This window comes from Carcharodon carcharias, chromosome 20 (genome assembly GCF_017639515.1).
Source record: "Carcharodon carcharias isolate sCarCar2 chromosome 20, sCarCar2.pri, whole genome shotgun sequence".
Classification (NCBI taxonomy): domain Eukaryota; kingdom Metazoa; phylum Chordata; class Chondrichthyes; order Lamniformes; family Lamnidae; genus Carcharodon; species Carcharodon carcharias.
This window is the reverse complement of record NC_054486.1, coordinates 69,063,592-69,078,369: the sequence shown is the minus strand read 5'-3', so window position 1 is coordinate 69,078,369 and position 14,778 is coordinate 69,063,592. Positions and strand designations below refer to the sequence as shown.

The 14,778-nt window shown below is 43.1% G+C and overlaps 1 protein-coding gene across 2 annotated transcripts in view; it reads right to left on the bottom strand.

Annotated features, from left to right (window-relative positions):
- LOC121292681 (RAC-alpha serine/threonine-protein kinase) overlaps positions 1-14,778 on the bottom strand; it is an 87,275-nt gene that overhangs the window by 35,757 nt on the left and 36,740 nt on the right. The window contains exons 1-2 of one of the 2 annotated variants that reach the window (XM_041214961.1): positions 12,353-12,370; positions 11,347-11,475 (exon numbers count right to left, since the gene is read on the bottom strand). Coding sequence is in view for 1 of the 2 variants with exons in the window: in XM_041214960.1 (XP_041070894.1) it covers positions 11,347-11,475 (129 nt within the window). In the remaining variant the exon portion in view is untranslated. Of the gene's footprint in view, positions 1-11,346; positions 11,476-12,352; positions 12,371-14,778 lie in introns of those variants that run through there. The other variant, XM_041214960.1, reaches the window with a different exon arrangement.

Genomic DNA, 14,778 nt, shown 5'->3' with positions numbered 1-14,778 from the left:
GAGCCAGGCAGATCCAGAAAGTTGGCAGGCGTACGCCAAATGCAATTCAACATACGTAGGTAGAAGTAGTACATTTCCAGGGGTGAGCGTGGAGGCAAGAGACAGAATGCAAGCATAATCTAAATGGTAAAATTCATCATTAAGGGGAGGAACTGAGACATCCAAGAGTAGGTACACAATTTTTGTTTTAAAAAAAGCAGAAAACCCATCCAAAGACAATTAAGTGTACAATATTGGGGCATGGAAGGAGGTGATATGAATCTTGAGAAATTTTTTTAGGGCGTTGTTCATGGAATATCAAAGACTTGGGTTAGGATTTTTAGGTCCCGATCATAGAATGCTTACAGCACAGGACGCCATTCAGCCTGCCATGTCTGTTCTGGCTCTCTGAAAGAGCAACTCACCTACTTCCACTCTCCTGCCCTTTCTCCATAACCCTGCAATTTTTTTTCTTTCTTTTCAGATAATTACCAATTCGGTTTTGAAGGCTTTGATTGAATTTGCTTCTACCAAACTCTCAGGCAATGCATTCCCAATCCTAACCATTCACTGCATAAAAACATTTTGCCTCAAGATACCGTTGTTTCTTTTGCCAGGCACATAAAATCGGCGGTTCTTGATCCTGCCACCAATGGGGTCAGTCTCTCCCTATCTATTCTGTCCAAACCATTCATAATATTGAATTCCTCTACCAAATCTCCTCTCAACCTTCCCTTTTCCAAGGAGAACAATCTAACTGAGGTTCCTCATCCCTGGAACCATTCTCAAGAATCTTCTCTGCACCATCTCTAATGCCTTCACATCCCGAATTGAACACAATGGGCCATAACATGCATGGAGTGGCAATTGCAATCGGAATGTCACTCCACTCCTATTTACTTACACTAGATGCAGCTGCACTTTTCTCACCCAAACTTCCGACAGGGGCCGGGTGAGAAAAGTGCACTGCAGCAGGTTCCCGAGGCCTTCGGTCGGGTGCAGGAGAGTTGAAGGAAAGGGAGACACACACACGCTTTGTAATGGCACTCGCTGCCATAAAGAAGGTAAGCCTAAAGGTCCAGCCACATCGAGAAGCCAGGGAGAAGATAATTGAGTAAAGCAAATGGGCAGGATGGTCGGAAAAGGGTGGTCAGTGGGAGGGGTAGGACAGTAGGGGAGGATGGTCAGTGGAGGTGGAAGTCGATTGTCAAAGGGGCCAAGAGTTGAGTGGACAGTGGGGGGGTTGCCGGTGGTCAGTTGGGGTGGGGGGGGGGGAATCAGGTGGTCAGTGGGGGTGGGTTAGGGTGGTCAGTGGTGGAGGCAGTCGGCTGATCAGTTGGTAGCAGGCAGTGGTCGGAGGGGTGATCAGGAGATTGGGTAGTCGGCTGGGGGGAGGGGTGGGGGGGGGGGGGGGGCGGTTGTGGAGGATAGTCGGCAGGTCGGGAAATCAGGCAGAGGTGAGGGGAAGGTCGGGGTGGTGGGAGGAGAGAAATTGGGGTGTCCAAAGGGGATTGGGGAGGCGTTGGTATTATAATTACCCAGAAGTTAGAAGTGGTTTTAATTCTAACTTTTCCTGGGTAACTTCCTGACAGACAGTCTGAACCATCCAAAGACTGCGATTTCAATCGGAGCATCAGATAGTATCAGAACGATTTATATAGCCCAGGATCCCATGTGCTTCATTATCTGATTTCTCAAAACTGCCCTGTCACCTTTCTGCATGTCTATCTCCCAGGTCGTTCTGCTCCTGCAGCCCCTTTAGCATTGTGTCCTTTATTTTATATTGTCTCTCCTCAATCATCCTACCAAAATGAAGTACTTCACATTTGTCTGCATTAAATTTCATTTGTCACCTGTCCGCCAATTCCATCAGCCTATGTCCGCTTGAAGTTTATCACCATCCTCCTCAGATTTCATAATACTTCCAAGTTTTGTGTCATCCACAAAATTACAGGGCATCAGACAGTTCCGGTGCATGGACCAGTCAGATGGTGCCCTGGAGTACACACAAGGGTTCTCATGTATTGTATTGTCTGCTACACCCTCCATGTCCCTCCATGGAGATGTGGACCTTGAAGACGGTGAGGTCCAGGATTGATATAGAAGAAGTCGAGAAGCAGAAAGTAGAAGAGGAGAAGGATGATGCAGAACTCAGGAGGTTCTCCCACTGCAGAGGAAGGTGCGCTGACCCACAGCATGGCTCAAAAGTCTTGTTACAATGCCGTCAACATCAGGTTTCATCTGATCTAGGCATATTTCAGCTGGGCCCATGTAGCCCAGGAGGATGGCATGGTCTGGAATTCACTGCCTGTGAGAGTACTTCCATTGAAGCCTTGAATAGATCCACTCTCACTATCAATGAATAACGCACATTTGTCCAGAAGTCTCACTCCCCCACTTCAAAGACCTTTGTTTCTCTTCACCACCAATTCTCTCTTTTCGAGTTATGCCATTAAATGACTGAAGCTCACACGTCTGACGTGTCAATATTAACACTGTGCTGAAAAAATAAAACAGTGCACATTTACAGATGAAGCAAAATCTACTGGCCCACTCTGCTTAACTCAGTGGCCTCTGTTCTGGGCCACTTCAATGTGGCCTTACAGCCTTGGATATAGTGGAGGCAGGCTACTCAGAATCACAGAATCTTTACAGTTCAGGTGGAGGACATTTAGCCCATCGAGTCTGCACTGGCCCTCTGAAAGAGCATTCTACTTAGTCTCACTCCCCTACCTCATCTCCGTAACCTTGCACATTCTTTCTTTTCAGATAGCAATCCAATTCCCTTTTGAATGCCTTGATCGAACCAGCCTCTACTACCCTCACAGGAAGTTTGTTCCAGATTCCAACCACCCTTTGGGTGAAAGAAATTTTCCTCACATCACTTTTACTCCTTTTGCTAATTATTTTGAATCTGTGTCTTCTAGTTCTCGATGTTCCCTTGAGTGGGAATGGTTTCTCACTATTTACCCTGTCCATACCCCTCAGGATCTTGAATACCTCTTAGCAAGTCTCCTATCAGCCTTCTTTTCTCCAAGGAAAAAATAGTCCCAACCGCTCCAATCTATCCTCATGGCAACAGTTCTTCATCCCTGGAATCATTCTTGTGAATCTCCTCTGTACTCTCTCCAATGCCTTCACATTCTTCAAGTATGGCAGCCAGAACTGGATGCAGTTCTCACTTGCCTCTGTTGCTTACTTGTCTCTGCTTATAACTGAGATGCATGGGCTGATTGCCCTCGTCATGGAGATGCCAGCGGGGGCATCTTCTGTGTCTGCTGCACCAGCTTCAATGCAGGGGCAGCCTCGATCACTAGGCCCTGGTGTACAGATGGTCCCTCTGTCACAGGAGCAGAAGAGGCTGATGATGATGGCATCCTCAATCTTTGGTGACTGCCTCAGCCCAGGTCACTGAAGGAAACACGTGTTGGGGCGCAAGTGGCATCCACTCCAAACATCTTTGTGCCATCGGCACCATGGATCGATCAATGTTACCGAGTATGGCATGCACTCTGTGCATGCCACTGCGCTGTTCCTGCATCCACTCTGAGTGCTGCTGCATATGGCTCTTGTGAGGTTGGCCAATCTGTCAATGGAGGGGTCCATGCCTTCAAAGCTCTAAGCCATGGAGCCACACATGACCCAAATGGACTCCTCCACTCTCAGCAGGTGTGTTTGCTGGGGGTTGAATATCCAGAGGCCTGTCAGCAGGTTCTGGGGTTGCACTGGCTTTGCCAGAGGGAAGATAATAGCTGAACCTTTTACGGCACTGCGTCCAGTTCCTACGGATCACACTTCTGATGCTGACAACCTTCAGCCACTTCCATGATGCCAGCTTTGTTTGGGAGGGTGGCCTTCTCCATCCACCCTCTGGAACGAGGACCTCCCTCCTCTCCCTCTCAGCCTCAAGAAGGGCCTGAGGTCAGCATCAGAGAAATGAGGGCCAGCCTTTCCTGGGGCGACAGGCCCCTGCCTCTCCTCCTGAATCCCTGGTGCATCCTTTCTTTTAGCAAACGGCAGCCACAGTAACGACTGCCATGATGTCTTTAAATGGGCTCGCACTTGCAGCGTCCCTTCTCCATCCCTCACTTGCTAACTTCTGCCCAACTCGCCCTGCAGCCTATTAACAGCTCGCCTAGGCAAAAATCATAGGCTGTGACTACCTCCCTCCACAACCCCCACCCCCGATGTCTGTTTCCCGATGCTGGAGGGTAAATCTTTGAAAAAGGGTTTCTAAAGTTTACCACAGTCTTGCCATGGCCCAAACACAAAAAAAGTCTTAAAAGTACTTTTTAACATTAAACCATTTCATGGGTTAAGTGATTTCTTTCCCAAAATTAGATACACTTTTTCAGCATTTATGTTAGAAAATTGATGTATATCTATGTTAAAGGGCCTGAATAAAAAAGCAGTTGAAAATACTGTGAAAAAATTACTTGAGTAATTTGGACATCTTTTGTTACTTGCTGACTAATAAAAGTCACACTGAAGGAAAATTGAGGATTTTGATTGCTTGGCTTTTCATTGGCACTTTTTAATTTATTCACTATGTAAATAAAAGATAAATAGTTAAAGATGATTTCTGCTCTGTAGTGAATATGAGGAGGCATAAATAAGCTTAATATTAGAATAAACAATGAGAATATAAGATTTTCTAGGAAAGGATTAAAAAAGAAAACGCTTTGCCACAAATGGCTATTGCAGCCAACTCAGTTACAGCATTTAACACTTTTATTAAATAAACATGAAGAACAAACATAGAAAACAGCATGGAAATAAGACTATGGTCATTAGCACTGATCTGGAACTGAAACTGGAACTCGCACTACAAAGACAAAATGACCTGAATGGTCTTCACCGATGGTGACATTATTAGGATTTTGTATCCCCATAACCAACGTTTAAAAAAAAATGCACAACATTGCCAAAGTTACCTACAGAATTACTTTTTGGCAATTCCAGTGACAGGAATCTTGGCAAATATGCCACAATCATACAATTATCCAAGTTTCTTGGGTCATTGATCTCTGCTTGCCTGAGCAACATTTATGGGTATCTCACATAGTGACATTATTCAGCTTTAACATGATCGGAGATAATTTTAATATATTCTGATTAGAAAGGGCAAAACCAAGGACAATCTATGCTTGGCCAATGCAGATAATGCATGTTGGGGACAAGAACAACAACTTGCATTGATATAGCACCTTTAACATTGCAAAACATCTCAAAGTGCTTCACAGCAGCATAATCAGACTGAAAATGACAATTATTCAGGTACAGCAGAAACTGCTCAACGTGACTAGGTTATTCCAGCTTTGGCTTACCATTAACATACGACTGTTAATTCAATGAGGCACAGGGCTGACCACCATGCCTCAGTCACTTAAACCAATGTCCAGTATTCCAGACAGCCACCATGCAGATATCAACTGTTTATTTTACATTAGTAAGTCGTATGCAAGAAAGTTACCCATATCAAACAATGAAACCAGGTTCTACCAATAAAAAAGATAGATTTCTGGTACAAAGGAACGTTCCTCAGACTACACCACGTAACTTATTCAGTGAGGTGATATTGGAATTATGCACTCAATCACTTGAAGCATACTTACGTAAAACAAAAATTGTCTTAATCAAAAGAATAAACTTGCTCTTAATTTGGATGATTATAAACATCCCACAATTCAAAGATCATTGAGGAAGGCAAAGATAAGATGTGGCCTCTCATCACCACCACTGTCTTCTTAAACCACCCTCCACTGCCTCTGCCACCTTCACATTCAACAATACGTGCAATGAGCTCAAGGACTTTTTTTGCCCTAAATCTGCCCTGATCATATCAGCTGTCTCTGCTACTTCCCTCCATTCCCCTAGTCCATTAGTCCTAACTTGTTCTAGAACTCCCCCTTGCCCTTACCCTGATTTTTTAAATCTTTCTTTAGTTTCTCTACGATCTCTCTTCAGGCTCTCTCTGAGCTCAACTTGTCAACGAGGTCACCTTTTACTCTCCAAATTGGATTCCTACTAAACTCCGAATCACTCAACTTTCCTTCCTGGTCACTATAGTAGCTCCCACAAGTTAATAAGAGTTCTCTCTCCTTGTCTGCAAACCTTCCATTATTGCCCATCTCCTCAAAAAACAAATCCTTGACACCTCTATCCTTGCAAACTACAGCTCAATCTTGAACCTCCCATTCCTCTCCATAGTCCTCAAGTCTGTCGTCACCACCCAAATCCACATTCAACTTTCTCAAAACTCTCTGCTTGAATAGTCAAAACCAGGTTTCGGCTCCCATCATAGTCCAGAGAAAGCTCTTGTCAAAGTCATTCACAAATGACATCCTATGTGACTGTGACAAAGGTAAGCTCTCTCTCCTCATTCTTCTCGACTGGTCTGCAGCCTTTCTCGTGGTTTACCTAAAATTCCACTCCAAAACCTCTTCGTCATTGGCTGTTTAATTTAAGTGCATTAAATCACGCACTTGCCTGATTTAATTTGCATCTATCCTGTCATAGCCAGAGCATCACTTGCAATAGGATAAAAGTGAAATACTGCGAATGCTGGAAATCTGAAATAAAAACAGAAAACGCTGCAAAAACTCAGGTCTGGCAGCATCTGTGGAGAGAGAAACAGAGTTAATATTTCGAGTCCATATGACTGTTCTGAAGAAGTCATGTGGGTTAACTCTGTTTCTCTCTCCAGATGCTGCCAGACCTGCTGAGTTTTTCCAGCGTTTTCTGTTTTTACATCACTTGCAATAGTTTCTCTTCTCACCCCCACATCATTAGTTCTGGTATCCCCCAGGTATCTATCTACGGCCCTCTTCTTTTTCTCATCGGCCGCATCCAAAATCATGGTGTCAGTTTCCAAATGTACACTGATGATACCCAGGTCTACCTCCTTCACCAGTTTTGACCCTCCCTTTGTTTCTTAACCGTCTGACTGCTTGTCTAACATCTAGTATTGGATAAGCAGAAATTTCTCCCAATTAACCTTTGGGAAGACAAAAGCCATTGGCTTTGGTCTCTATCATTAACTCCATTCCCTTGCCATTGATTTCATCCCCTTTCCCTGACAGCTGTTGGAAGCTGAACCAGACCATTCACAGCCTTCATGACAAATAAGACCCCAAGATGAGCTCCCTACTACACATCCACACCATCGCGAAGACTGCATATTTCCACCTCCATAACATCACCTGACTTCAACCTTGCCTCAGCTTACCTGCTGCTGAAGCCCTCATCCATATCTTTACTACCTCTAAATCTAACTACTCCAATGATTTCCTGGCCTGACTTCCACATTTTCCCCCCACAAACTGGAGGTCATTGAAAATCTACTGCCCATGTCCTAACTCACATCCGGTCTTGCTCGCCCATTTCTGATCTACATTGGATCTCAGTCAAGCAATGTCTCGATTTTAAAATTTTCATCCTCGTTTTAAAATTAATCCATCATGGCCTCATGAACTCCCTCCTCCATTCCCACCCACTTTCTGTTTCTTCCCCCTTCCTTTTGGTTTTTCCATAATTTATATAGATTTTTCTTTTCCCACCTATTTCCATCATTTTTAAATCTTTTATGCCCTGCTAGCCTTTCCACCCTACCCCCACTAGAGCTGTACCTTGAGTGCCCTACCATCAATTCTTAATTAGCACATTTGTTTATATAATATCACCACCTTCAACGCCTCTGTGTTCTTTTGTTCTTTTGTCTGTGACATCTTTTGATTATCTGCTCCTATCACTGCTTGCTTGTCCCTACAACCACACCACCCCCCTCCACTTCTCTCCCACCACCACCCCCCCTTAAATTTCACCCCTTTCCTAAGATTCACTCAGTTCTGTTGAAGGGTCATGAGGACTCGAAACGTCAACTCTTTTCTTCTCCGCTGATGCTGCCAGACCTGCTGAGTTTTTCCAGGTAATTCTATTTTTGTTATGGCCTCAGCTTTCCCTATCTCTGTAATCTATTTCAGCCCTACAAACCCCCTTAGATCCCTACACTCTGCAAATTCTAGGCTCAGATCTTCCAGTCTCCCATGATTGGCCAGAACCACGCAGACTTGGGCTGTTTGCCCCATACTTACCCTGATCTTTACACAAATTTACTTAGAGCTTTTCTTAGCAGGTATAAAACCACCAAACTCTAAGTAAATCAGCTGGAGTGTCAAAGCACGAACCCAGAGCAATGTGCAGCACCACCCGCTGCCTAAAGACTGATCAGCCCACCCCCCTGCCCCCCCAATTATTCCACCCGATCCCCTGACTAGCCACCACCCCCCGACACCCCCGCCACCCAATCCGACGGTGATTGCCACTCCACGGAATTTCTGGGCCCACGTGCATTGAGCATTCTGATTGTAATCACTTCACCGTTGGCAGCCATGCCTTCAGAGGCCCAAGGCTCTGGAAATCCCACCCTACATCTCGTCACCTCTCTTCATCTCTTTCCTCTTTTAAGATGGTCCTGAAATCCTACCTCCGTGACCAAGCTTTGGTCATCTGACCGACTATCTCCTTTTGACTCAGTGTCAAATTTTATTCCACAATGCTTCTGTAAAGCATCTTGGGAAATTTTACTACAGAAATGCATTTTTAAAAAAATAAAAAATGAGGGGCATGAGTATAGGACTATGACACCATTTATTTCTCCCTTCCAACATTTATGGTACCGAATGGTGTTTGAACACATGTCACAGGGAATCTTAGCCACACCAAGATCAATGGAAGATAGACATGTCCCCTAAAGGAAACAGGGGGGGAAACTGGTTTTAAACAGCATGTGGCATCTGGCTTAATGAGGTCTGGAAATAGGTTCTTTTGCTTGGGGGTAGTCTGAAAAAAACAGCTATGGAAGCAAATACTACAAAATTGAAAAGGATCCAAGCAAAAAAAAGAAAAAAATTGATGAAGAATGACATTACTGTACATTAAAATGAGGTGCAATATGCCATTCAGTTTACTTGAGAACTATATACACAGTTGACAGAAGGATAGTAGGTAAGATTGATTTTGTGGTTTAAATAAGATATCAATCTCTTTCCTTCCATGCAGATTTGAAGTTTGCTGATGCGGCAGACTAAATATGCAAACAAAATAAACAAGAATTCTGTCTACTAATAGCCACCACAAATCAAGAGTGTCAAACAGGAAGCCTTTGTCATATGGAACAATATGCTGCCTAATTATCCAGTTCTATCATTACAGCCACATTATTAGATCATAGATGAACTTCGAGCCTTTTGACTAACAGCCACAATACTGCATGAACACCAACATTCAGATTCAAAATAACATCCAACACATGATTACTTTCCTATATCCTTACAGTTAAGAACAACTTTCTAGTATTTTCACAAGTTTTGTAATGATTAGAACTAAACACATCAAATTATAAACAGTAATCATGGGACATGTCGTCCCATGAAAACACTAACACACTCTCGGGGGCCTGCTCCTGGAAATCCTTCTATTTTTCACATAACCAAAAAGTCCATGTCACAGGTATACTTTACACGGTCCCTTAAGTAGTCACTCAATTTTCCCAGACCCAGGCCAAAGTGCTGTTTAACTCCCAAGGGTTTACTTCCATCCCTTTCCCAGCCTGGTAACTTTTAACACCAGAACTATCTTTCACAGTGTAGGCTTTTCCTGCTGATTCCCCCTCCAGTGAAAGATAAGCAAATCTTCTAGTTTCATTTTAAACCTTCATGAATTTAGTGTTTTCAATCCGTGTATGAGCTCCTGCCTATGTGGCAAACCATATGTCTTTGTCCTCTAGCTGCACCCTCACTTCCAGATCCTGGCAGACTGTCTGTCTGAGAGTTTCAGTGATATCTTAGGAACCCTTCCCTCTCAAAGCCCATCTTGAGACCCTAACCCTCTTGTATCTTGGAAGTAAGTGGACAGTTCAAAGCATAACTATTTACAACCTAACATCCCAGCACCTTCCTGGGACTTGAGACTTGCGATATATCAACTGTAAATATAGATGCTGCTGTCATTGTATCCAAGAATGAATAACTTGCACCCTCTTCTCAGCAAAACAATCCAGGCCTTCCTTTAATTTTTAATAGCCATTTCACCCAGCCTGTTGTTAGGCAGACTTCAGAACAGGTCACATGACTCTCTATTTTATCTTAATGACACAGTCTCAAAACATAATCTTATAAACCACATAATTGTAATACCTATAAGCCACCAAAAGTACCTACAGCACCTGTACCATGTAAGATCAGGCTCTGCACCAGCTGCATCTCTTGCCAACAGATTGGTAAATGGGAAACCCTTTTTAACAGAAGTGAGATCATTATGTAAAACTTGCATTTCAATGTTACAAACAGTAATTTTTAAAAATTCATCCATGGGATGTGGGCATTGTTGGCTAGGCCAGCATTTATTGCCCGTCCCTAGTTGCTCTCGAGAAGGTGGAAGTGAGCTGCCTTCTTGAACCGCTGCAGTCCATGTGGTGTAGGTACACCCACAGTGCTGTTAGGGAGGGAGCTCCAGAATTTTGACCCAACGACAGTGAAGGAACAGCGACATATTTCCAAGTCAGGATGGTGAGTGGCTTGGAGGAGAACTTCCAGGTGTTGTTCCTATGAGTCTGCTGCCCTTGTCCTTCTAGATGCTTGTGGTTGTGGATGCTTTGGAAGGTGCTGTCTAAGGGGCTTTGGTGTGTTCCTGCGGTGAATCTTGTAGATGGTACGCACAGCTACCACTGAGGATCAGTGGTGGAGGGAGTGAATGTTTGTGGATGGGGTGCCAATCAAGCGGGTTGCTTTGTCCTGAATGGTGTCAAGCTCCTTGACTGTTGTTGGAGCTGCACTCATCCAGGAAAGTGGAGAGTATTCCATCACACTCCTGACTTGTGCCTAATGGTGAACAATTTGGGAAGCCAGCAAGTGAGTTACTCGCCGCAGAATTCCGAGCCTCCGACCTGCAGCCATAGTATTTAAATGGCTAATCCAGTTCAGTTTCTGGTCAATGGTAACCCCCAGGATGTTGATAGTGGGGGATTCAGTGATGGCAATGTCATTGAATGTCAAGGGGTCATGGTTAGATTCTCTCTTTGTTGGAAATGATCATTGCCTGGCAATTGTGTGGCGCAAGTGTTATTTGCCACTTGTCAGCCCAAGTCTGGGTACGGTCCAGGTCTTGCTGCTTTTGGACATGGACTGCTTCAGTCCAAATTAATATAAACAAATTCACCAGTGGATAGCTTCATTCAGTTCTGTTTTTGTACTACACATATTGTAGTTTTATTTTTACACTGTTATTTCAAATACTGCCTAATTTGAGAGGATTTGTATATTCCAGCAGAAAGGAAAATCCCAGAATGAAATGGTAGGTTATACTTACGTGCTACAGAGAAGTTATTCAAAGGTGTCTCTAGCTGTTCTACATCTTGTGGCCTCTCTTTATAACCAATAAACGTACCATCAGACTTCAATAAAAAATACCTGGGCCTCCATGTTTTTATGTATTCTCCTGGAAATATAGGAAAGTAGAAATGATAAAATCCTAATGAATAGCAAACAGATCTTAGCACAAAGAACATGCTCCAGACATGCAATCCTTTAATCTCAGTGGATAGACTTATGACTTATACAGAACTTGATGAGATAATTAAAAATTCTATGTACAATGGCCTCAAATCCACAGCATAAGAGGGACTGAGAAATGCCTTCCGCAACCTTCTCCAGTAAACCTACTAAAGATAGCAGGGAGAGGCCCTGCAATTCAAATACCTTTAGTGGGCCGGGGGCACATCTGGGACACTCCTGACATAGGGACTGGAAATTCCTGCTAAAGGATCTTGGATGTGACCAAATTATATCCATTAAATAAAACATTACTCTTTGAGGGTCTGGACTGGTATAGTGACCATCCTTAAATGAAATACAGCCATTGTGCTTAATTTCTATACAGTTAATTAAAACTAATTAACAATGAATTGTTTAATTTTAGCATTTTGCAATGCAGTAAGTTTTTGAAAATACATCTTTCCAACCCATCATGAATAGCATAGAGAAACAGTCAGGTTTACTTTAAATGGTGAACAAACAGTGGCTTTGTAACTTTTCATTTCTGAATGACAGAATGCCATTGTAGAATTTGTACTCGGTTACCTAAAAATGGCACCAGATTTTTCACTAACATCTAATATAACCAAATAAAAATGGCCAGTCACTAGATTTCATAATAACTTAAGTTAACTGCCAGAAAAAGGAACTCCTGATGGTACATTTTAACCACCTGCTCCGCCCCAACCCCCCCCGCCCCGCCCACCACCACCAGCTATGTCTCTCCATATTTTAAAGGAAAATTTCTCCCCTCTCTTAAATTACAAGAACAGGCAAGTGACCTTCCAAGTCTCTGCTATCGTCACTCTCAGGCTAGGCATTATAAAAGTAAAGGCCTCTGGTGACTCACTATCATTTTTCCTTTTTTCTTCCTTTTCAGGAAGTGAATGGCCTCCAGATGGTACTCTCTCATATGGGAGCTCATGGATGTAATACCACATTCTATCCACTCTGTGGCACAGCATGTTCGAACATCAATGCACTCCATAGATACCCTCTCACAACTATCAAACATAACTCCACATTGCACTTATTTTTAAATAATCAAATTGGTAGTGAATGAGTTTAGACTGTCTCAGATTAGGTCCTAGCAAGCTTCAGTTTCACAACAGAAAAAATGGAAATTTTTGTTTGTGCAATACCGGTCCTTGAAAAATAAGGGTGAATGCATATCGTTGGGCAGAACATAAAGAGCTTTTACTAGCACCTGATTGTGCTAAACCTGAGCTCAGTGCTTACTGTTGACACTAGGTGTGTTCAAATAGGAAAACGGCACATTCCCCAGGCCCAAGCACAAAATTGTAGTCTCTTTTTTAACTGCTGCTCTAAGTATTAATCTTATTCTATTCAGTAACTAAAAGATTTATCATTTTAGGAGAGTTAATTCTCAAGGGCACCTTAATTTACAAACAGCACAGCAGCAGAATCAATACACTATTCCTTCAATCACAACCAGATGTTCCACCAGGCTGATGCTCACCTTAGTAGTGAGGCAATTGTAAAAGTAAAGGATGTGCATCAGAACAGACACTGCTTGAAACCAATTTCACTATTGAACCTACTCATTCTCAGGATGTGGGTGTCACCGACAAGGCCAGTATTTATTATCTATCCCTCACAGACCTGAGAATGTCGTGGGTCTTCATAAAACTGAGTGGCTTGCTAGGCAATGTCAGAGGGCAATGAAAAGTTAGCCATGTCATGTGAGACTGGAGTCGCACACAAGCCAGACTGGGTAAGAACAGCAGGTTTCCTTTCTTAAAAAGGGCATTAGTGGACTTTGGGTTTTTAATGACCATCCAACTGCTATCTGGTCACTTTCACTGATAGCAGCTTTTTGATCAGTAAATTGGTAAAAAAAAAAGAAAGAAAGACTGAATTCAAATTTTCAAACTGTCATTGTGGAATTTGAACTCATGTTTAAATGTCCAGTAGCCTAAGTTCTGCACCACCATGCGACTATTATTTAGGGGATGTACCAAGGGGAGGCAAAGCTTTTCCTCTAGAGAAACTTGCATGGATACTGAGTGATCTTGCAGCACTCCCATACAAATCACAACAGCTGGCACTGGCATCATTTTGGGAAATGATCTAAGTCTACCTTCTCAGTTGGTTCAGTCAACAGTACATGGGCAGGGCAAGGGAGAATAATTGAAAACATGAACAAAAAATAAACTGCACACCTAAGAACTCACCGATGGAAATTCAAAGAAATTAAAACACCAAGAAATACCTATCGACGTATCCTTGGAAACTAAAACTATCACTTTAATATGTTTGCACAATTTTTGTGCATGTTTTTCAGGTATTGATTTTTCAAATGTGTGGTTAATAATACAGCTAAACACTGGGAAATTCTGAGATGCTGCAAAAAAAAAAATAACATTTAGAAGGTCATTCTGCTCAGATTGTTTTTAAATGCATAACCCTGTGTCAGGTGACAAATTTATGATCAATGTCTATTAATTTTATTTAATTAAGATCATACACCAAGTGTTTCAGTCTACAAAGATACATCAGGTACAATTTCCAGGATAAAAACAAAAAATGCAGGAAATGCACAGGTTATTCATCATCTGTACAAGGAAATGACACGTTAACATTTCAGGAGCATAAGAACTCAGTGTCTAAGTTTGATCCTTCTAACTGACATGAAACAAGAATAGGGTAAAAATTCAGCAAGGTTTTTAAGTAATCCAATCTTTGGTGGAATGGAAAGATATCTCAACTCACTGATGAGATGGAAGTCGATATAGGGCTGTTGCCCCTGTTGGGCGGGCACAGTGAGCGGGCCTGGGAACAGTCGCCAAGCCAACCACCGCCCACGATCAGGCCCCAACCATTGATCGAAAACCTAACTGGGCCAGCCACATATTTACAGTGGATACAAGAGCCGGCTAGAGCCTGGGGATTCTATGGTGATCAACTCACCTCCTGACTCCCCAAAGCCTGTCCACCAACTACAAGGCACAAGTCAGGAGTGTGATGGATTATTTTCCACTTGCCTAGACAAGTGCAGCTCCAGCAGCACAAGAACTCAATACCATCCAAGGCAAACAAGCGCACTTGAGTAGCACCCCATCCGCCACCTTCAACATTCACTCCCTCTGCCTCTGGCGCACAGTGGCAGCAGCGTGTACCTTCTACAAAATGCACTGCAGAAATTCACCAAGTGTCCTTCAACAGCATCTTCCAAACCTGTCACCAC